General features: G+C 45.1%; 1 protein-coding gene across 4 annotated transcripts in view; it reads right to left on the reverse strand.

Annotated features, from left to right (window-relative positions):
• The window catches only part of LOC139756146 (MFS-type transporter SLC18B1-like), a 30540-nt gene extending 9166 nt beyond the window's left edge, over positions 1 to 21374 (reverse strand). For 2 of the 4 annotated variants that reach the window (XM_071675288.1, XM_071675287.1), the window contains exons 1-13: positions 21219 to 21374; positions 18327 to 18472; positions 13754 to 14510; positions 11876 to 12086; positions 10418 to 10513; positions 10172 to 10245; positions 7661 to 7788; positions 7053 to 7141; positions 5670 to 5757; positions 4555 to 4700; positions 3851 to 4050; positions 2809 to 2907; positions 1825 to 1896 (exon numbers count right to left, since the gene is read on the reverse strand). In XM_071675288.1, coding sequence (XP_071531389.1) covers positions 1825 to 1896; positions 2809 to 2907; positions 3851 to 4050; positions 4555 to 4700; positions 5670 to 5757; positions 7053 to 7141; positions 7661 to 7788; positions 10172 to 10245; positions 10418 to 10513; positions 11876 to 12086; positions 13754 to 14510; positions 18327 to 18472; positions 21219 to 21220 — 2108 coding nt within the window. In that variant the 5' untranslated portion in view covers positions 21221 to 21374. The remainder of the gene's footprint in view (positions 1 to 1824; positions 1897 to 2808; positions 2908 to 3850; positions 4051 to 4554; positions 4701 to 5669; positions 5758 to 7052; positions 7142 to 7660; positions 7789 to 10171; positions 10246 to 10417; positions 10514 to 11875; positions 12087 to 13753; positions 14511 to 18326; positions 18473 to 21218) is intronic. The other 2 variants (XM_071675289.1, XM_071675290.1) reach the window with 1 other exon arrangement.
• Positions 21375 to 21765: the final 391 nt, after the last annotated feature.

Here is a 21765-nt window from a genome sequence, read left to right on the forward strand (position 1 = left end):
CAGTCTTTGCTTTGTAACTAATTAATATTCACATGGGAACATCCTCAGGCATATCAGTTACCTACAGATCGCTATGGACCAAAAAACTTGAATATAATATTGTTAATCAGAAACATTTTTGTTCGTCTTTCAGTGACCCATTACATCAATAATCTTCAGCATTTTTTCTTTCTTTGGCTTGTCCCAGATGTCGTGTCTCGCTATGATGCTTATATTAATCTCTGCTCCTCCGTTCCGACTCACTTCAGTAAAGTGGTGGACACCAAAGCATACACCAGCTGTAGCCTCATTCCCACGATGGCGAGCCTGATTAGGCATCATCAAGTGTTTGGCAAGGCCTTTCCTCCACCTTCACCAATCATCTCATAACTGTTGACAATATTTACAACAATGACAAGTCTTGAATCACTTTTCTTCTCGCCATACCAGAAAATCCTTGATGATGCTAATAAGCGTAAGGAGGCGTGACCACATTTGATTACGTTCTCGTTCCGATGTCTGTTCTCTTCTTTCCCTCATAAATCTCAAATGTTCATCTACTTATGGTAATACATGGGAAAGCCGTACAACAGAGTACCAGGTATTATATGAAGTTATCTAATGGAGGACAATGATAATAGATGGAGTATAAAATATTGACGAAATAGGCTCCTAACCGTGACTGATCTTTTACATTATTCTCCTTTTCCATTAACGAAGCTCCATAAACATCTCATCAACCATTAGTGTCATTGTATGAAATGATTATAAAGTTCTGTAGTGACCCATGATCACTTTCATGACGCCATCATTGACTAGGTGACAGCCTGTGAAGTCACCAAACCTAATAATCCTTAGAAGAATGTGTTTGGTGGCCTATCCTACACATCGGCTGCGTTTAATCCCTTACACCTACACTCGATGTTCGAGGATGGCATTCAAAAGCTGCCTCTAATTATAAGTAACCTGACCCTTTTCCGCAATAAGCGCTGCTCTTACGGGCACCAACATGGAGAAAGGCCAGAAATTTGCGACATTCGACTTCGACGCCTCTTATTCCCCTCACAGACCTGACCTCACCGCCTCTTGAATATCCATTTATCACCGCAGCAAACTAGTCAGGCAGTTGACTCGCCACTAAACAAGTGTACCACCCCGGTATCATGAAGTCTCGACGATTGACTTCAGACTCGAGCAGCCTAGCGGGACACCCGACGCTTATTCTTTCTGGTAAGTTTCATTGTGTTGCCTCATCTCCGACGTCCACCTTCGGCAGGACATTCGCTTCTGCCCGTCACGAACAGCAGCTGTAACAACAAGGGACCTAAGCCCACGGCACTCCTGCATCATACCTAGCGCTTCTTCAGAAGCCTCCTGCAGTCCAAGTACTATTCGGGGGTCGCCGCACACTCCAGGAGCCGCGATACGGACCGTCATACCCACCTCCTGCTACGTTGACTCGGCAGCCTGTCACTCCTCCCACGTACTCCTGCTTCATCTGGCGCCTCCTATCATCACCAGCATCACAGGACCCCTGCCAAGCCTGCCTCATACTAATCATCTACATTACTTTACCTCTTCCTCATACTCTTGCATCTCCAGTAGCCTATTGACCTTTGTCACCTTGACTTTGTAATATCCTACTCAATAAAGCACTGTTGTTGTTCACGTGTCTCCTTGCCCATCCCTTAGTAATCAATACATCCAACCAGAAAACACTCACTGAAGTGCTAACATAAAATCCATTACACCTGAGGCATTCATGAAAGACGAACTACTTTAAATGCCACCATACAACCGATAGCGTTAACGGTTTATCCGCAGTTTATGAAGAGCAAGACTTACCCGAGAGAGTAGGCTGCCGACCACAGGCCCCCGACCACGCTGAAGGTCGCTATGTCTGCAGACTCCCCTTGGCTGAGGAGGAAATATACAAGTGCAGGTGAAGGACAGACAACAGGCGATCTGACGGTTCGTAACGAAGTTGTCTGCTGGGATGAACTTAGAAATCGTTTGTAGAAACAAGAAGCACCTCCCCATTACAATGGTTATCGGTTACCCATTCAACTCAAGGAGTGGAAAAGTGTATGACTTTAACTTTTTTTTTTTTGTAGTGTTCGATATGGCACGGTCAAATAAAAATGCCCCAGGCAAGACTGGGAGTAGTCCTTCGAGAAGTGGGGAGAAAAATTCACAAGTTGAGAGACAGTAAACACGGGGAAATGGAGAGTAATAATGAAAGGGAAATGGTAGGAACGAATCATTAACGTGGGAGCAGTAGGCTATAGTCACGGGGGAGTGGTAGTAAGTGGAGTGAAGCGTTCATGGTGGATGTAAGCAACAGAATTAGCATATGGGTAGGGGCAGCATTAACGTGATGTACGGAGTAGCATTATCAAGGGGTACAGCCAGCATTAACATGCGAATACAGGCAGCTTTAACATTTAATTAGAGGCAGCACTAACATGCGAGCACAGGCAGCAGTAACACGGGGAAGAGGCAACGTTTAGGTGGAGGGACACATTATAAACGTGCAGTAACAAAACTGGGAATCCTTACCTGGCCGAGGAGCCTCACCTGGCCGAGGAGCCTCACCTGGACAAGGAGCCTCACCTGGACAAAGAGCCTCACCTGGCCGAGGAGCCTCACATGGACAAGGAGCCTCACCCAGCCGAGGAGCCTCACCTGGACAAGGAGCCTCACCTGGCTGAGAAGCCTCACATGGACAACGAGCCTCACCTGGCCGAGGAGCCTCACCTGGACAAGGAGCCTCACCTGGCCGAGGAACCTCACTTGGCCGAGGAACCCCACATGGACAAGGAGCCTCACCTTGCAGCAGCCTGCAGAATGACGCCATACGTCGGGACTATACACATGGCAGACGCTAGACCCAACACCACAATGCCCACCATGTCCTGGTTGTATAGCCTGCGAGAGAGAAAGAGAGAGTAAGAGATAAGAGCAGAGCTAGCTAGATAGATAGATAGAGAGAGAGAGAGAGAGAGAGAGAGAGAGAGAGAGAGAGAGAGAGAGAGAGAGAGAGAGAGAGAGAGAGACGTAACACTGTGCTATACAGTTACTGCTAGCTGGCTGTCTGGCCATTCTTAGGGCTCAGTAACTTGGGGACTTCGTAATCCTAGCCATAATCAGGTCACAAGATTACGTTCTGGATGCAGGCCACACAGTCTCTCTCCAGACAACTCGGTTGTGACGGTGATCAAAAATGGTTTATCAGAAAATACAGACATACTATGAATGTTAGATTCTGTATGATAATACAGTATTACTATTACTACAACTATAACTACTATTACCACGACCACTAAAACTAGCAAATCCAACACTCAGCTACAATTTTTCATGAATGAGAAAAAAAAAAACAAGAGGTTTAGGTAATTGGTCTTTAAAAACCAGGTCACTTGGTCTGTAATTCCCCAGGTCATTATTGACCATAATTCTCATCGACTGAAACTCGTCAAATTGGTATCAAATTTTGATTAGTACTCATGAGGAACGCCTGGGAACACGTACTCATCATGAGGGAGGTTTGGGAACACGTACTCATCATGAGGGAGGTTTGGGAACACGTACTCATCAAGGAAGGTTTGGGAACACGTACTCATCATGAAGAAGGTCTGCGTACTCATCATGAGGAAGGTTTGGAAACACGTACTCATCATGAGGGAGGTTTGGGAACACGTACTCATCATGAAGGTCTGCGTACTCATCATGAGGAAGGTTTGGAAACACGTAATCATGAGGGAGGTTTGGGAACACGTACTCATCACGAGGAAGGTTTGGAAACACGTACTCATCATGAAGAAGGTCTGGAAACACGTACTCATCATGAAGAAGGTCTGGAAACACGTACTCATCATGAGGGAGGCTCGGCAGGAGGGGTGAGTTGCCGATGAGGATGTAGGAGAGGGCCATGAGGAGGAGCCCCACGAACATGAATCCCGACGGGGAGCCGTAGCGGTCGGTGGCCAGGCCGACCAGCGGTGAGGACACAGCGTACACAGCCGAGAGCATCAGGTACACGAGCCCCACGCCCTCGACGGACACCCCCAGCTGCCAACACGGACAAGGACGGGAGCTGTGAACAGCCTAGGTAAGGCGATGAACACGGACGTGTCGCACACTCACACTGTCAACATTAGGTAGGGTACTAGACATCCACGGGAAAAAATGTTAATATTGGGAAGGGTACTAAACATCCACGGGTAAGAGTTAACATTGGGTAAGGTACTAAAACATCCATGGAAAAGGGTAAACATTGGGAAGGGTACTAAACATCCACGGCAAAGGGTAAACATTGGCTCGAGTCATGACTGAAAACATCGGACATAAACATTTGCTGGCAAGAGACAAATCATCATCTTAAGATTTCTTTTTAACATTTAGTTGCGAGACGATGCAATCGTGATGATCAGCAGGGGTGAGAGAGAGAGAGAGAGAGAGAGAGAGAGAGAGAGAGAGAGAGAGAGAGAGAGAGAGAGAGAGAGAGAGAGAGATATGGAAGGCACACAAGAGAAAGAGAGAAAAGAGCGGACGAGGGGTGGACACAGCACCCACCCTGCTCATGTGGGGCTGCAGGGTGGGGTAGAGGGTGGCGATGCAGACGGCCGTGGAGGAGAGGATGAGGAGAGGCAGGGTGGCCCCAGGCCTGGAGAGCAGCCACCACATCCCCCGCGTCCACCGGCTTGGGATGATGGCGATCTCTGCAAGACAAGAGAGATAGAAGTAATCAAATACCACAAGCAGGAACTCACGATTGATGGAGGTCAAGGAAATATAACGACCACGTAGACAGAAATTAGAAAATGGAGGCTATGATTACAGTTTCGATCCAGGTCTTATGCTCGGGGTGGGTTCCCCAGTCGAACTAAACATCGACCGACGAAGATTACAAAGCGCGAGGTGTCTGAAGTGTCATCGTACCTCTCTTACCTATCTTCGTCGACACCTCGCCCCCTCGCCTGGTAAATGGTAGTCATCTTCGACAAGATGTTACCATCACCGTCATCAACCTGTGACAATCTTCGACGACGAGGCCTCACCGTCATCAACAGGAAGCTGAACCATCTTGGAAGACGTCCAGTCATTATCACTGGAGATCCTTACTCAGCGTCGTCCCGGTCCTCCTCGTGATGTGGAGTCTTCGAGGGCGTCTCTTCACACCCAGAGCCCGGGCTGGGCACAGGCTGCTGGGTTGTGTGGGGGTCGTTGGTCGACCAAGCTGTTGGTGGAAACCACAGCAGCAGCCAGACTCAGGCCCCCGCCCCACACAGCCTGGCTGGTCTGGTATACTGTGTAGGTACTGGTCCAGTGCACTTCTCTACCGTGCATCCCAGGCTGTTTGTGGCGGTAGATGGCACGGGGTTGACTTTTGGGCCCCGTCATCGTAAGAACCTACCCATCCTCGAGAGGTCCTCCCATCACCGTCGGAACTTACCCATTCTCGAAAGTCCTATCACCGTGGAAACCTACCCATTCTCCCGGAACGTACCCATCCTCGAAAGGTCCTCCCAATGCTGTCGGAACCTACCCATCCTAGAGAGGTCCTCCCATCACCGTCGGAACCTACCCATCGTTGCAAAGTCCTGTCATCAGAGGAGCCGAAACATCCTCAACAACGCCTTACCATCATGGGAGGAGCCTCCTGCCTGTCACCCCCAGCAGGGTCTTACCATCGTCGGGGAAGGTGACGTAAGAGATGGGGACGATGAGAAGGATGAAGCTGCCCAAACTGTAGAAGGGTAGAGAGAACCCGCCCACCTGAGGGTGCAAAAAATGAAGTAAACATTGTGGGATACTACAGCTGCATAAGATGGTGTGGGACGTCTGGGAAGGTGATAGGTGGCGAGGGACGTTTGTGAAGGTACCTGGCAGGTGGTGAGGGACGTTTGAGAAGGTACCTGGCTGGTGGTGAGGGACGTTTGAGAAGGTACATGGCTGGTGGTGAGGGACGTTTGAGAAGGTACCTGGCAGGTGGTGAGGGACGTCTGGGAAGGTGGCTGGTAGCGAGGAGCATCTGGGAAGGTGGCAGGTAGCGAGGGACGTCTGGGAAGGTGGCTAGACATCATGGATGATGTAAGAAAGCCGGAAGGGGAGAGGCACGTCAGAGAAGTAGGGGTGGGGGAAGGTTAACAAGCTGCAGGACACAAGAAGTGGCAGGAAATGAACGATGTCAGACAGACAGAGACTGAGGACGTCATGGAACGACGTCGCAAGACAGTGTAGGGAATCCTGAAGTCTTGTGCTGTCGAGGGGCGAGGTAGGGTACATCAGGAGAGCAGTAATGGCCGAGAGACAGATAAGGAAAGCAATATGGATACGTCATAGGGTTAGGTGCATAGTAATCCATGGCATAGGGAAATATTTACTGATAGAATATTACGTATTACAACATACATAATAAGTCTCATCTTCCTGGGTGATATTCAGTTATCAGCACAGTGTAAAGGACTAGATGTTCCACCTCGAGGAATAGGTACCCGCAATTCCTGGGGGTTTGCAGGACCTCTTCCTTTCCAAAAGGAGCTAAAGATCTCTACCTGAAACCAGGGGAACCCCTGGTCCCTAACCATTTCCAGTGGAGCACAAAGACCGTAAACATCCTCAGGGTAGCTCCAGGTTCATAACCTTTCTTAGGGGAACACATCTTTCACCTTTCACAGGGAAGCATCCGGTTCCTAGCCATTCTTAGGGGAGTACAAGATCTCTAGCCTTTCTCAGGGAAGCACCATGTCCCTAACCATTCCCAAGGGAGTGGAAGCTCTCTAACATTTATCAGGGGGGCCCCAGGTCCCTATTTCTAAGATAATGGAAGGTCTATTGCAGCCTTTCCCTAAAAAAAGCAAAGGTTTCCACACGTCCTATGGTCTGACGGATCTCCATCCATCTCATAGTCTTACAGGAGCTACCTAAGGATGGCAGCTATCCTAAGGGATGTCTACAAGACCCCCACCTATCCCTGGGTTTGACCGCAAGACCCTTTACCTATCCCGGGAGCTGACTATATGATCTGCAGTCATCCTATTTATAAGTGGGTGTAGATATACTCTACTTACCGCGTATAGCCACACACCCACAGCTGGACCCACACACATCCCGAGACCAATGCTCGTCTCCAACATGCCATTCACCGTGTTCATGTCGTCTGCAAAACAAAACAAAAAAAAAAATACATACAAGTTTTTCAAACCACGACGACAGTCTTGTGATGGATTATTGACGTCTGGTGACTCGTTATCAAAACACATGGAGCACCCAGGCATTCCCTCCTGACCCTAAAATCTGTAGATCAACATTACCTTTCCTGTCATGTACACTTCGGTGTCTGCCGCCGGGTGTGCCATACTCAGACTTGCAATGAACAATTATGTCGCGACCGAAGAAGACTCCCAAGTGTAATGGGAGCCCAGGGGAAGACTAAAAGACGATCCAAAGGAAGACTCAACTTGTCAAAAGAAGTAAAAGATCGTAGAAGAAAGAATGAGACTTGTGAACAGGGACGGAAGACTCCAAAAGGGGGAAACAAAGGAGAAAGACGACAAAGGACAAAGAGAACAAAAGAAGCGAAGAAGACAAAGACGAATTACTGGTTCACGAGATGGAGTACAAGGGGAAAGACAGACTTTGGTCAGAGAAGGAGATCGAACCAAGAGGAGTTACTCACCAGGGAAGAGGATGGGGATGAGGGCGTAGATGACGGTGAGGAAGCAGGAGGCGCCCAGAGCCCCCACGACTCGAAGACTGATGCTCATCACCACGAAGACGTCGGCGTCGTGCAGGTACGCTACCATCCTGGGCAGAGGCAAGCACGGACGCAGGTGAGGCCAGTTACACACACACACACACACACAAAAGATGACAAAAAAAGGTTAGTTTGCAGACCCCTGGAAACTGCATATACTGTACCACAAAAAAAAAAAAACCTGCTTTCCAAAAGCTACGGACGTTGTATAGGCGAAGTATTTTTTTTTTTCTTTTACCTCTAGAGAGCTGTTGTTCCATAAATACCAGGATTTTGTTTCTCCGGTTTTGAGTACTACATGCGTACCTTGGGTAATGCTTCTTCCGCCGTTCTGTTTGCCAGATTGGAATAACAATCCTTCCTCCTTATCATGTCTCTTCAATCAACCCTTTCCATCTCTCCCTGTTCTAAAAGTATCTTTCCGGCCACTGCTCTCGTTAGCTTGTATCCCTGACTCGTGGTGTAGCTCTGTGGCGCACGCCTGGCTGCAGCTTCATATGGATTATGTGTGGATATCAGCCACACGAGGATTGGTCGTTATGATACCTTTCCTAGAAGGGCCAAGTTGTGGAATCCTTAACCTAACATCTGTCCACCTTTACGAGTCAGGTCTACAGAGACCTAAGAAACTGTGATCTATTTTTCTTTCTTCAATACTTACATTTGATGTGGCCGTGATTAAGTATTGTGTCTACGTCGTCAGATGATATATATATATATATATATATATATATATATATATATATATATATATATATATATATATATATATATTATTTATTTTTTTTATTATACTTTGTCGCTGTCTCCCGCGTTTGCGAGGTAGCGATATATTTTTTTTTTTTTTTTTTTTTTTTTTTTTATACTTTGTCGCTGTCTCCCGCGGTTACCGTTGTGGACGACCAGCAGAGGTCCTGGGCTCGGATCCTAGCTGTTGGCGGTATCATGTGATATATATATATATATATATATATATATATATATATATATATATATATATATATATTTTTTTTTTTTTTCTTTTTGCTTTGCCGCTGTCTCCCGCGTTTGCGAGGTAGCGCAAGGAAACAGACGAAAGAAATGGCCCAACCCACCCCCATACACATGTATATACATACGTCCACACACGCAAATATACATACCTACACAGCTTTCCATGGTTTACCCCAGATGCTTCACATGCCCCGATTCAATCCACTGACAGCACGTCAACCCCGGTATACCACATCGCTCCAATTCACTCTATTCCTTGCCCTCCTTTCACCCTCCTGCATGTTCAGGCCCCGATCACACAAAATCTTTTTCACTCCATCTTTCCACCTCCAATTTGGTCTCCCTCTTCTCCTCGTTCCCTCCACCTCCGACACATATATCCTCTTGGTCAATCTTTCCTCACTCATTCTCTCCATGTGCCCAAACCATTTCAAAACATACCACTCATATATATATATATATATATATATATATATATATATATATATATATATATATATGAAATACACATGGAGAGATTGTACACAAAAACACGAGCATGAAGTGACAAATGAGTAAGAACAAGGACAAAGGCGTAAAACATTTACCCAGAAATATACACAAACAATAAACAAGAGAAACTCTTAAGGATATAACAGCAGGAATAAAGGCTTTCCTCAACCAAGAAAGTATTTACAACTCAATCCCTACCCAGATCTTTTACGAGGAGTGGGGAGGGAGGGGAAGAGGGATTACTTACATAAATTCTTAATATATACGTAGAAATCTAAGAATGATATTCCTAAACTTTACAATAAAAAAACAAGTGAAGTTTAAGAAATACAGTACGTAATCATCATAAAGTACACTTTAAGTGTATTTAGAGCCATGTCGAGAAAAATTGCAACTACGTAGAAGAGGCTATGATATGATTATTGTGAGGATCAATGTAATACATACTCATCTCTCATTAATCTTTTTCGAAACACACTAGGGCAACCTTACTTATCCTTCCTATTTGCAAGACGTTACTGGAAAGTCAACTTAAGGGAGTTGACCATCTTATGTACGTTTCCACATAGCCCGTATGTAATCAGGAGTGATCCAGTGCACTGCACCAGTATTATACTTATCTCTATTACGTCCTCTACTGACCTGGTGTAGCTCATTTAACACACAAGTTTAATTTCTCGTGATACAAATGATTTTTTTGGGGGGAGGTATACCAGCCTACGGAGCAAAACGAATGGACAAATAAAGTGAAATGAAATATGGTTAATGTGAAGATAATCTCAAGAGGATCTACATAAATTAAGATTATTTTTTGGGGGGGGATCATTAAAATGACAGTGTTTAGTTACGTTTTCACAATGTTGGAAGAAGCAGCGGCGGCCACTAATACACATGACCAATCTCACATACTGATACGAAAAGACATTCTTCAGAATCCTGAGGACCTACCCGAAGCAGATGTTGGCGAGGCCGGTGATGGTGATCCCCGTTATGTACACATCTCGCAGCCTCAACAATGGCAGCTGACCAAGACCCCAAAAAAATTACAAGTCAAAACTATGGAAAAAACACGCGTGAAAAATATTTCTTTATATTTTGAAATTATCAATAAATTACAAATATATAAAAATATATATAAGTATAATAAAATCCTTGAACGATTAGGTAATCTTAAAAAAATAACATACTACTCACAATCTTGCCAACAATGGGAGAAGCGACGACCAAAACCAGGGAGTACACGCTGAAAATGATGCCGTTTAGGGTGCGACCGACACCCAACTTCTGGGCCTGAACCAGAGAGGAATCAGTTGGTAATACGACGTAGTTTACATGAACTAGTTGCTCCCTATACACAGTTAAGATGATGGTGGCAATTTGCTAGGAAAGATGGAAGGCAAACAGACGTGAAACAGACTGGATTAAGAACGAATCTGATGTAGGGTCAGTGATTCCACCAATATTCAATACTCAGTGTGATATTCTATCATTGTTACCAATATGACTCTGGCTAGAAATGTCGTAGTCAAAGGTCATCTTGGGTAAAGGAAATCAAAGCGAGAAGAGAAGAAATGAATTAAGAGCTCCGCTGGTGATTTGAAGGTAGAAAGGTTATACTGAAGAGGGAAAGAGAAAAGGAGGAGGAGGAAGAGAATTTCAAAGCTTGGCTGTTCAGGGGAGGAGATATCATAACGGTCAATGCTCGAGGGCACGATCTCCACACACAAACTATGGGAAGCAGCCGCAAGATAATTGCTTCAGGTACGTGAAGGGCGGGGACTAACACTGACGAGAACCGTAACCAAAATAATACCCGTGGAAAGAGAGAGAGAGAGAGAGAGAGAGAGAGAGAGAGAGAGAGAGAGAGAGAGAGAGAGAGAGAGAGAGAGAGAGAGAGAGCAGCAGCAGCAACAACAACGCGACGTACGGAGAGGGATGGGTAAAGGGAGGTGACGCCAAGAGAATTCTTATGATGCACGGCTTTGATTCCATTGTGCTGAGCCTCCCCAGATGTGTTTACAGTATTCCATACTAGGGCATAAAAAAGAGAAAAAAAAAAGTGGATTTGAGTCAGCAGTTTACAAGTAACCACGGCACTTAAAACTCGACCCATAGCTTTTGGGAAGCAGATTTTGCGACGTTCATTATGTGGGGTTGCCAAGCTAGAGTGGGAGATAAACTCATCCTCAACGTGTTATGGACGTTATATTATTTGGACGTCGAACAGAGGGAAACAAATGCATCACATGGGGGATATAGGGAAGACCGAGGCAACTAGGTGTACGGTGGGACGGGAAGTGTACGGAGAGATGAGAGGAAGTGTACGGAGGGACGGGAGGCAGTGTACGGAGGGACGAAAGAAAATGTACGGAGGGACGGAAGAAAATGTACGAAGAGAGGAAGAAAGTGTACGAAGGGACGGAGGTGTTTAGAGTGCTGTGTTTGGTGTAGTTTGTAATAGTTTTGCGATGTTTGCTTTCGAAAGGATGGATAGATCGGGTAGGCGAGGCGTAATTTAGAGTGGAGCGGTGCAAAGCTCCCTCCTCGTACACACAAATAGTTAATATCGCATTATGCACGACTATATCCTTGCATATAGTATACATCAAATATATATACGTGTCAGAACTTCATCTATAGGGAGACACGGACCTGCTGTGGGAAGAAGGGCGCCATGATGGATATGGAGGCGAAGGCGAAGAAATCCACGATCAGTAAGGAAGCTAAGGAGACAACCTGTCTCTTGGTGAAGCGGCAGTACCTTCTGCCCTGAGTGGCACCACCATCCTGGCTCTCCTGGTGGGGGGCGCCACCAGTGCCGGCCCCGCCAGCGACCTCGCTGGGGAACATTCCCACGGCCGACCTGAAGGGCATTGAAGGGGGTTGAAGTCGTCGTTTGCATGGTCTCTGTCTGGTCGTTGTGTTGGCTGGTCAAGGAAAGCCTAGTAGAGGTGGTTGGTTAGTACAGCGTGTTTGTCCTTGTGGGTTAGTAAAGCCTGGTCGTGCTGCTGGATTAGTGCAGCCTGGTCGAGCTGGTTGATTAGTACACCCTGGTCGAGCTGGTTGATTAGTACACCCTGGTCGAGCTGGTTGATTAATACACCCTGGTCGAGCTGGTTGATTAGTACAGTCTGATCGAACTGGTTGATTAGTACACCCTGGTCGAGCTGGTTGATTAGTACACCCTGGTCGAGCTGGTTGATTAATACACCCTGGTCGAGCTGGTTGATTAATACACCCTGGTCGAGCTGGTTGATTAGTACACCCTGGTCGAACTGGTTGATTAGTACACCCTGGTCGAGCTGGTTGATTAGTACACCCTGGTCGAGCTGGTTGATTAGTACACCCTGGTCGAGCTGGTTGATTAGTACACCCTGGTCGAGCTGGTTGATTAGTGCAGCCTGGTCGAGCTGGTTGATTAATACACCCTGGTCGAGCTGGTTGATTAGTACAGTCTGATCGAACTGGTTGATTAGTACACCCTGGTCGAGCTGGTTGATTAGTACACCCTGGTCGAGCTGGTTGATTAGTACACCCTGGTCGAGCTGGTTGATTAATACACCCTGGTCGAGCTGGTTGATTAGTACAGTCTGATCGAACTGGTTGATTAGTACACCCTGGTCGAGCTGGTTGATTAGTACACCCTGGTCGAGCTGGTTGATTAATACACCCTGGTCGAGCTGGTTGATTAATACACCCTGGTCGAGCTGGTTGATTAGTACACCCTGGTCGAACTGGTTGATTAGTACACCCTGGTCGAGCTGGTTGATTAGTACACCCTGGTCGAGCTGGTTGATTAGTACACCCTGGTCGAGCTGGTTGATTAGTACACCCTGGTCGAGCTGGTTGATTAGTGCAGCCTGGTCGAGCTGGTTGATTAGTACACCCTGGTCGAGCTGGTTGATTAGTGCAGCCTGGTCGAGCTGGTTGATTAGTACAGCCTGGTCGAGCTGGTTGATTAGTACACCCTGGTCGAGCTGGTTGATTAGTGCAGCCTGGTCGAGCTGGTTGATTAGTACACCCTGGTCGAGCTGGTTGATTAGTGCAGCCTGGTCGAGCTGGTTGATTAGTGCAGCCTGGTCGAGCTGGATGGTTAGTACAGCTTGGTCCTGCTGGTTGATTAGTACCGTCTGGTCACGGGGGTTAATACAACCTACTGGTACATAGTAATACCGTGCTAAAAAAAAAAAGTACACAATGTATGTACACAGTGTACTTACAAGAGAACATCTCCCGGAAGCTTACGTACATTTAGTACACTCCGTGCTATCTTCTACAAGGCGCTAGGTTATTCTTGTTCAGACACACATTGTCAAACCTTCACTCATGAACAGTCTACGTTATCTTGCAACTATGTATTGTATAGAATTGATTATAATCACATACGACTATCAACCAGCTTATCTTCACAATACGACTATCAACCTGATTTGCTATCAGGTTGTCGTTTATATCATTTTCCTGGAAACGAAGTCTAGTCAAGTGGACCACAATCCTGGAAAAATAATAGACTCCAAGGGATGGTCTTACCTATTGCTGGCCTTCAGAAGCGGCGATGTCTCCACGGGCGAGTATGGTACACACATGCTCTGGCGACAGGCCAACGGTGACATACCCCGGGCAGTGTGGATCGTCCCCACACAACACGTCTGTGGGGGCGAGTGGGCGAAACCCTGGGCCAGAGTGTGTGGGGTTGATTGGGTGGATCCCTGGATAGATGCTTGTGGAGTGGACTCTGGGAAAGCTCTGAGGGAAGGCTGGGAGTCATGGGTAGAGGAAGGTTGGATCGCTATCTGGGTCGGAGGTTGCGTGAGGATCTGGTTTGCAGGATAGGTGAATATTTGGCCCGGTGGCTGGGTTACTGTTGGGCTTTGGGGTGGATTCGAGAATGGTTGGCAGAGGGTCAAGATGGAGGATATGCCGATGGGCAGGATGGTCGTCTGAACGGGAGTGGTCGAGGTGTACATGGGTGAGAAAGATGGTCTGGTTGGGGAAGTCTGCTGAGACAGGTCTTTTGTAGCGGAATCTACCGTGTGTAGGGGAACAGGGGGTTTGCTTTCCAACAGGATCGAAGTCCTGGGAACTGAGACGGCGGTAGAGACCTGTGGGGGTGCTGAGACGGCGGCAGAGACCTGTGAGGGTGGCGAGGGGGCGGAGGACACCGGTGGGGCCGCCTGAGGGACGTGGTAGGCGCCGGAAGAGAGTCGAGGCAGAGTTTCCTGAAGGAGCCGCATTACCGCCGCTACATCTGGCTGGTCACTCTCTCCCCCGCCGTCCACAACAGTACCTGTAAAGCCCATCAAATGTTACACCAAATTCTGGCTCTCTGATCACCCAGGACTCGAAACAGACGATCCAAAATAAGAGAAAACTCAAAAGACTAAACACAAGTACTCGGAGGTGAGGAGCGAATATTGACACTGAACCAAACGTAAACCAGATGGCGGTAATGAAGCGGCAAACACAACCCATATATATATTTTATTTTCTTATCTTATTTTTTTTTCCAGAAGGAACAGAGAAGGGGGCCTGGTGAGGATATTCCCTCAGAGCCCCAGTCCTCTATTCTTAACGCTACCTTGCTAATCCGGGAAATGGTGAATAGTTTGAAAGAAAATAATATATATATATATATATATATATATATATATATATATATATATATATATATATATTTTTTTTTTTTTTTTATACTTTGTCGCTGTCTCCCGCGTTTGCGAGGTAGCGCAAGGAAACAGACGAAAGAAATGGCCCAACCCCCCCCCATACACATGTACATACACACGTCCACACACGCAAATATACATACCTACACAGCTTTCCATGGTTTACCCCGGACGCTTCACATGCCTTGATTCAATCCACTGACAGCACGTCAACCCCTGTATACCACATCGCTCCAATTCACTCTATTCCTTGCCCTCCTTTCACCCTCCTGCATGTTCAGGCCCCGATCACACAAAATCCTTTTCACTCCATCTTTCCACCTCCAACTTGGTCTCCCTCTTCTCCTCGTTCCCTCCACCTCCGACACATATATCCTCTTGGTCAATCTTTCCTCACTCATTCTCTCCATGTGCCCAAACCATTTCAAAACACCCTCTTCTGCTCTCTCAACCACGCTCTTTTTATTTCCACACATCTCTCTTACCCTTACGTTACTTACTCGATCAAACCACCTCACACCACACATTGTCCTCAAACATCTCATTTCCAGCACATCCATCCTCCTGCGCACAACTCTATCCATAGCCCACGCCTCGCAACCATACAACATTGTTGGAACCTACTATTCCTTCAAACATACCCATTTTTGCTTTCCGGGATAATGCTCTCGACTTCCACACATTCTTCAAGGCTCCCAAAATTTTCGCCCCCTCCCCCACCCTATGATCCACTTCCGCTTCCATGGTTCCATCCGCTGACAGATCCACTCCCAGATATCTAAAACACTTCACTTCCTCCAGTTTTTCTCCATTCAAACTCACCTCCCAATTGACTTGACCCTCAACCCTACTGTACCTAATAACCTTGCTCTTATTCACATTCACTCTTAACTTTCTTCTTCCACACACTTTACCAAACTCAGTCACCAGCTTCTGCAGTTTCTCGCATGAATCAGCCACCAGCGCTGTATCATCAGCGAACAACAACTGACTCACTTCCCAAGCTCTCTCATCCCCAACAGACTTCATACTTGCCCCTCTTTCCAAGACTCTTGCATTTACCTCCCTAACAACCCCATCCATAAACAAATTAAACAACCATGGAGACATCACACACCCCTGCCGCAAACCTACATTCACTGAGAACCAATCACTTTCCTCTCTTCCTACACGTACACATGCCTTACATCCTCGATAAAAACTTTTCACTGCTTCTAACAACTTGCCTCCCACACCATATATTCTTAATACCTTCCACAGAGCATCTCTATCAACTCTATCATATGCCTTCTCCAGATCCATAAATGCTACATACAAATCCATTTGCTTTTCTAAGTATTTCTCACATACATTCTTCAAAGCAAACACCTGATCCACACATCCTCTACCACTTCTGAAACCACACTGCTCTTCCCCAATCTGATGCTCTGTACATGCCTTCACCCTCTCAATCAATACTCTCCCATATAATTTACCAGGAATACTCAACAAACTTATACCTCTGTAATTTGAGCACTCACTCTTATCCCCTTTGCCTTTGTACAATGGCACTATGCATATATATATATAGGGTGTTTGGGTCGAGGTGGTGTGCAAAGTGAGAGGGTTAGGGAAAATGATTTGGTAAACAGAGAAGAGGTAGTAAAAGCTTTGCGGAAGATGAAAGCCGGCAAGGCAGCAGGTTTGGATGGTATTGCAGTGGAATTTATTAAAAAAGGGGGTGACTGTATTGTTGACTGGTTGGTAAGGTTATTTAATGTATGTATGACCCATGGTGAGGTGCCTGAGGATTGGCGGAATGCGTGCATAGTGCCATTGTACAAAGGCAAAGGGGATATATATATATATATATATATATATATATATATATACACACACACACACACACACGCGAGTTATTGGCAATCAACACGAATGTCTAAACCAGAATCGGTACCTAAAAGAAAAAAAAAAATAAATACGATATTAAGTCAGCCTACCTCCGGCCCTCGTCTTCTTGACAGCTGCTGACTCACTGGAGGAGGAAGCCTTTCCTAACGCTTTCCTGCCAATTACGTTAAGAATACGTTGAGTACTCCTTTAAAAGTTATGCCACGAATTGCATGTTCTTTGCTCTAGTCCAGTTATACTTCAAAGTCCATAATAGACACTCCGAAATTTAAAGAAATGTTTAGTTTTATTTTATACGCATTACTGTTTTATGCGGTATCTAAGCTGATCATTTTAAAGCAAAGCAGGACATTAATTTTATCAGCTAGGATGAACCGAGAACACGTACGTCCTCCCGACGATACGTATGGCTTGGCAATTTCCATGATTACACATAATCTATTCGTTCTTTTAAAATTTTATAAACGTTTCTGTTTTCCTATGCACAAAGAATAGTGAAAAACACCCAGTTTTCTTCTTGGCGTTTATGCAAATTACTTTTTCCTATTCATTTCCCTCATACTGGACAAAGCACACAGTGAACGGTATTTTACATAATGAAGTTCTTAAAGTACAACAATATAACCATTGTAACTCGATGTCCTGACATTTCACCTGACCCTAATGATCCAAAACCGTACCGTTGTGTTCAAGAAGTTGGCCCGAGTGAAGAAAATGGACGTCAGTCCATAGACCAGAACTAGTCTGTAACACGGCCGAAAAACAGGGAAACCAATTAGTATTATGCCTCATCCAAGGCGATGGCCCCCATTGGTTCACTGCATCACATGACTGCGAGTCCAGTTACTATTTTCTTAATCTGAACACACCCATATTGAGGCGTAGAAAATATATCTTACATCACAATGAATAGTTTCAAAAGACGAAGAACGAAATGTTAGACTTAACTACTTTATTACGTTCCTTGTTGATAACACTATTCAATTTCACGAAGAAAAAACGCAAGCGTAGACGCACACGAAATGATTCGGCATTTCAGGGACTAATGCAGAGGAAGTTCTGACATCTAAATATATTCCTATAATCGAACTTCAAAACTTCCATGTGCTCTTATTCAACTCTAAGCACGACGGTATGAGCCATAAGGTACGATGGCCTAGTATTATACATTAACCTTAAAGATTATCCAGGGCTGGTAGCGTCGGCTTAAAGGGTCTACATGAATTACTATATATCCTCGCCCATTTGGTCTCAAACAAATAAGAAACATGTAAAGCACATTTACGTATGTCAAATTTCAGGAGCTTCTATGGACTATAAAATCCAAGGCTTTCCATCTGCCAGGCTTTCGCTAACTTAAATCCACGAAACCCTTACATCGGCTAGGCTACCCCTTCATTCTTAACTAGCTCCCTGAACCTTCATCTTTACTCAACCATAGTAATCAGCCTGTTTAAAAATGTCGGGCTATTGATGACAAAGGCTTGATAAAGCTATCTAAATAATGTGAATATATGCACGTAAGAAACTGCAATGTTGATTCTTACCCTTGAGTATAGCTTCACCACCAGTAGGTTGGCAGGTGAGGTTGGCATCATCTGCTGGTGGGGTTGGCGACGTGAGGGACGGAGACTTCGAAGCTTCGTGTGGGGCGTCGCTGCTGCTCTCCTGTGGCTGGGGGTTCTGGTCAGACCTGTAGAGACGAGTGTTAAAAGTATGTTAATACATTTACTACAAATAACATCTACGTTCAAGCAGCGTTAGCAATGTTACGACCATGAGACCAGACTGGAGTTTGTTGTGAATATTCTTAAATTCCTGCCAGATATCTAATTTATCGGTAAATATTTACTGTACTTTGTTAATTACTCAATTGGGAAGCATTGCCTTCCTGGTTGGTAGGGTTAGGTGAGGTTGATGGGTTCGACTTCAACCCAGTACTTGACCGACGATAAATGGCTGTTTCTCTCTACGTACTTTCTTTTTTTGGTTTTGGACCACGTCAAGGCCAGGCCTGAATTGAAAAATAGATATTAATGAATGTGTGTGTGTCGGTGATATTGCAAATAAGGAATCATTGAGGAATTGAGTAATGATTCCTTATTTGCAGTATCACCGACACACACATTCATTAATCTTTATTTTTCAATTCAGGCCTGGCCTTGACGTGGTCTATTGTCCGTGACTGGAGCTTCCAACGTGTAAAACCAAAAAAAGAAAGTGCGTAGAGAGAAACAGCCATTTATCGTCGGTCAAGTACTGGGTTGAAGTCGAACCCATCAACCTCACCTAACCCTAACAACCAAGAAGGCAACGTTTCCCTGAACACAGCCTATCTCAATTTGCCGACATGAACGATACAATTCGAAATGAGTGAACAAAACACTGACGTTAACCAGCTATCCTTCAATGTGGCAGTTTTCATCCACACTCCTGCCAGATTTTTACTCCTAACTATTTAAGCGAAAATTCAGTATTTTCTTTGCCTCGAATTCGTTTTTCTTTAACAAGATTTTCAACAACTGTTCTTGTAAAGGGATAAGCTGAAAAAAATCTAAGGTGGCAAATGATAACCTTTACAGAATACAAGATAAATTCATAAATTACAAAATATTGCTGTAGTTACAAAACATACGGTTCTTGCCATTTTTTTTTTTTTTTTACGAAAAATTCAACATTATTTCGAAGCGCTATTAACCCGAAACAAAACCTGACCGTACTTTGTATCAATTTTCTCCTGCGGTATAATGATGCTCCGCAATTGTCAAGCTTCAAATATATAATGCTTCGAAATAAAGTGATGACCTCACCACAACTTGCCAGACGTAACATAGCCTAATGCTTTAACATATAATAATATTCATAAGACTAATTGACACCCTCCAACGTTTTTACAGTTTCCTTATGATACATTACTACTGTGGACACAGACTATTGTATTGTAGACAAAGATTCGTGGCAAGGGTAAACTACTTTAAACCCGTTACAGCACAGACAAACGCATTAAGAAACATAGTACATAATGTTACACCTGGACCTATGCCAGTAATGACAGTTCAAGAACATACACTCGGGGTGAAATTTCAGTTTCGGACATACACAAGGGTCGAAGTTGAAATTACGGTTTTCCGATGGTTTGATGTGTTTTGCAAGATCCTAATCTTCATTTTCTACAGCAAATCACAACACTTTGAGATATCCCCCACCCTTATCCCAGATAATGGAGGGCAGCTGTGGGAACCGGGGTTCTGGGTGGGGGAAGTCACAAAATGTAGTGATTTGCGATAGAATTGAAGTTCAGAAACATTTAAAATACCACGAAGACCATCAGAAAAACGACTTCAACCAAATCAAAGCTAACTAGGGCTTAACCTAACCTACCGTCAGCTATGCAGTGCTGAAATGATTCAGAAGCTTCACTCGTCACGTAAACAACAAACAATGAATTTCCAAAAAAAAGTATCTTTCTTCGGGAAGTGATCACTTGCGGGGGAAATGCCTATAGGCAATAAGAAAAAGGTCTTGAAATTGCCAAAAATTACCGATTCCAAGAGTGAAAATCCATAAGATTTGCTGTATGTCCGAGACGTCATTTATACCTTATACCAAGTAACGGCAGCCCGAAAACACACACCCCCGGCCAGTGCCAGTAATAGCAGCACTTGCAAACACACACACACACCCACCCTGTACCATTAATGGTACCCCGAGAACGGGCTGCTATTGACAAAATCCCGTGCTAGGCTCAGTACTGACATATCTACAAACACACCCTCAGGCCAGAAACAATTTTGGAACCTCAACAGCAACGAAGTGTGGTCCACTGACTGGCTCTAGCTCTAACTCCAATCTTAAGGAAAAAATGTAAATCTTTTTCTTCCTTAAGATACACAGTCCTTTACTGCTTTTATCATTGCAAAAGTTTTGTTTTTATATAAGTAGTTAAGTGGATCATAAAAGAGACGCGAGGAATTATAAAAGAAAGGCCTTTACCGTGGTACCGACATACTTGATTAAAGGGGAAAAAAAATCACTGGAGGACAAAGATTTCGTCAAAAATAGGGTTAATTTATTTGAATACTCATTTACTGATACCAATGAATGGGTCAAAGTAGCACATTGTATGGATCGTGATGGCCACACGATACTGAAACTGTCTGACAGACGGTTAGAATGATCGTCCGAGCGGGGGACCAGGTAATTTGCATGACCGTCGGTTGATATATAATTACTCTTTTGATATACAACCTAACCACATTCATAGTCTATTACCTCTCTAGAACATACTACAACAGCGTTGTTACTCTTGCCCTTTCGAAACCGGGCGTCACAAAACCGGCGAGTGAATGCTAAGCTTGCAAACAGCAAAGCCAGCGCTCACCTACATTAACTCTCAACATCAGAACTCTTAACTTTACCTCAGGATTTTGAGCACTTACATGATAGTCGTAGTAGGTTTGGGTTATCCTTATCTTCGAGACGCAACCCTCCTGCACCACACTTTCCGCTGCTACAACTCCCAAGTGTTAACCTGACGTTCTGACCAGCCTGCCGCCAGAGACCTCCTGACCATTTCTGAAGGGAGTCCGGTTCAAGGGAGTGAACTTCTTTGGTACAGAAAACGAGAAGTGAAATGAAACAGTGGAACAGTTTCGAAGCAATATGAAGCAAAACCCTCTCAAAGCCACAGCCTGAACTGATTGTTTGTGTGCCCCCCACCACTAGCAAGACCACGCAAAATTCGGCAAGCTGCTGCGTCACACGACTACTGTGTGGCCGTTGGCAACTCAAGGGTGGGCCGTTTTGATACCTGATTCTTTCCCTACACCTCGAAATCTCGGAACTTTCTACCCTCTCATGTCTCTCCTAGCTACTATGATCTCGCATATTTCAAAAGACAAATGATTCACTTCCTCGAAAATTCGTAAATACTTTCCCTTGTCTTTTCTTTTTCCCGTTCAATAACCTCTCTCTATCTCAATTAAG

The sequence above is a fragment of the Panulirus ornatus genome, chromosome 20 (genome assembly GCF_036320965.1).
Source record: "Panulirus ornatus isolate Po-2019 chromosome 20, ASM3632096v1, whole genome shotgun sequence".
Taxonomy (NCBI): domain Eukaryota; kingdom Metazoa; phylum Arthropoda; class Malacostraca; order Decapoda; family Palinuridae; genus Panulirus; species Panulirus ornatus.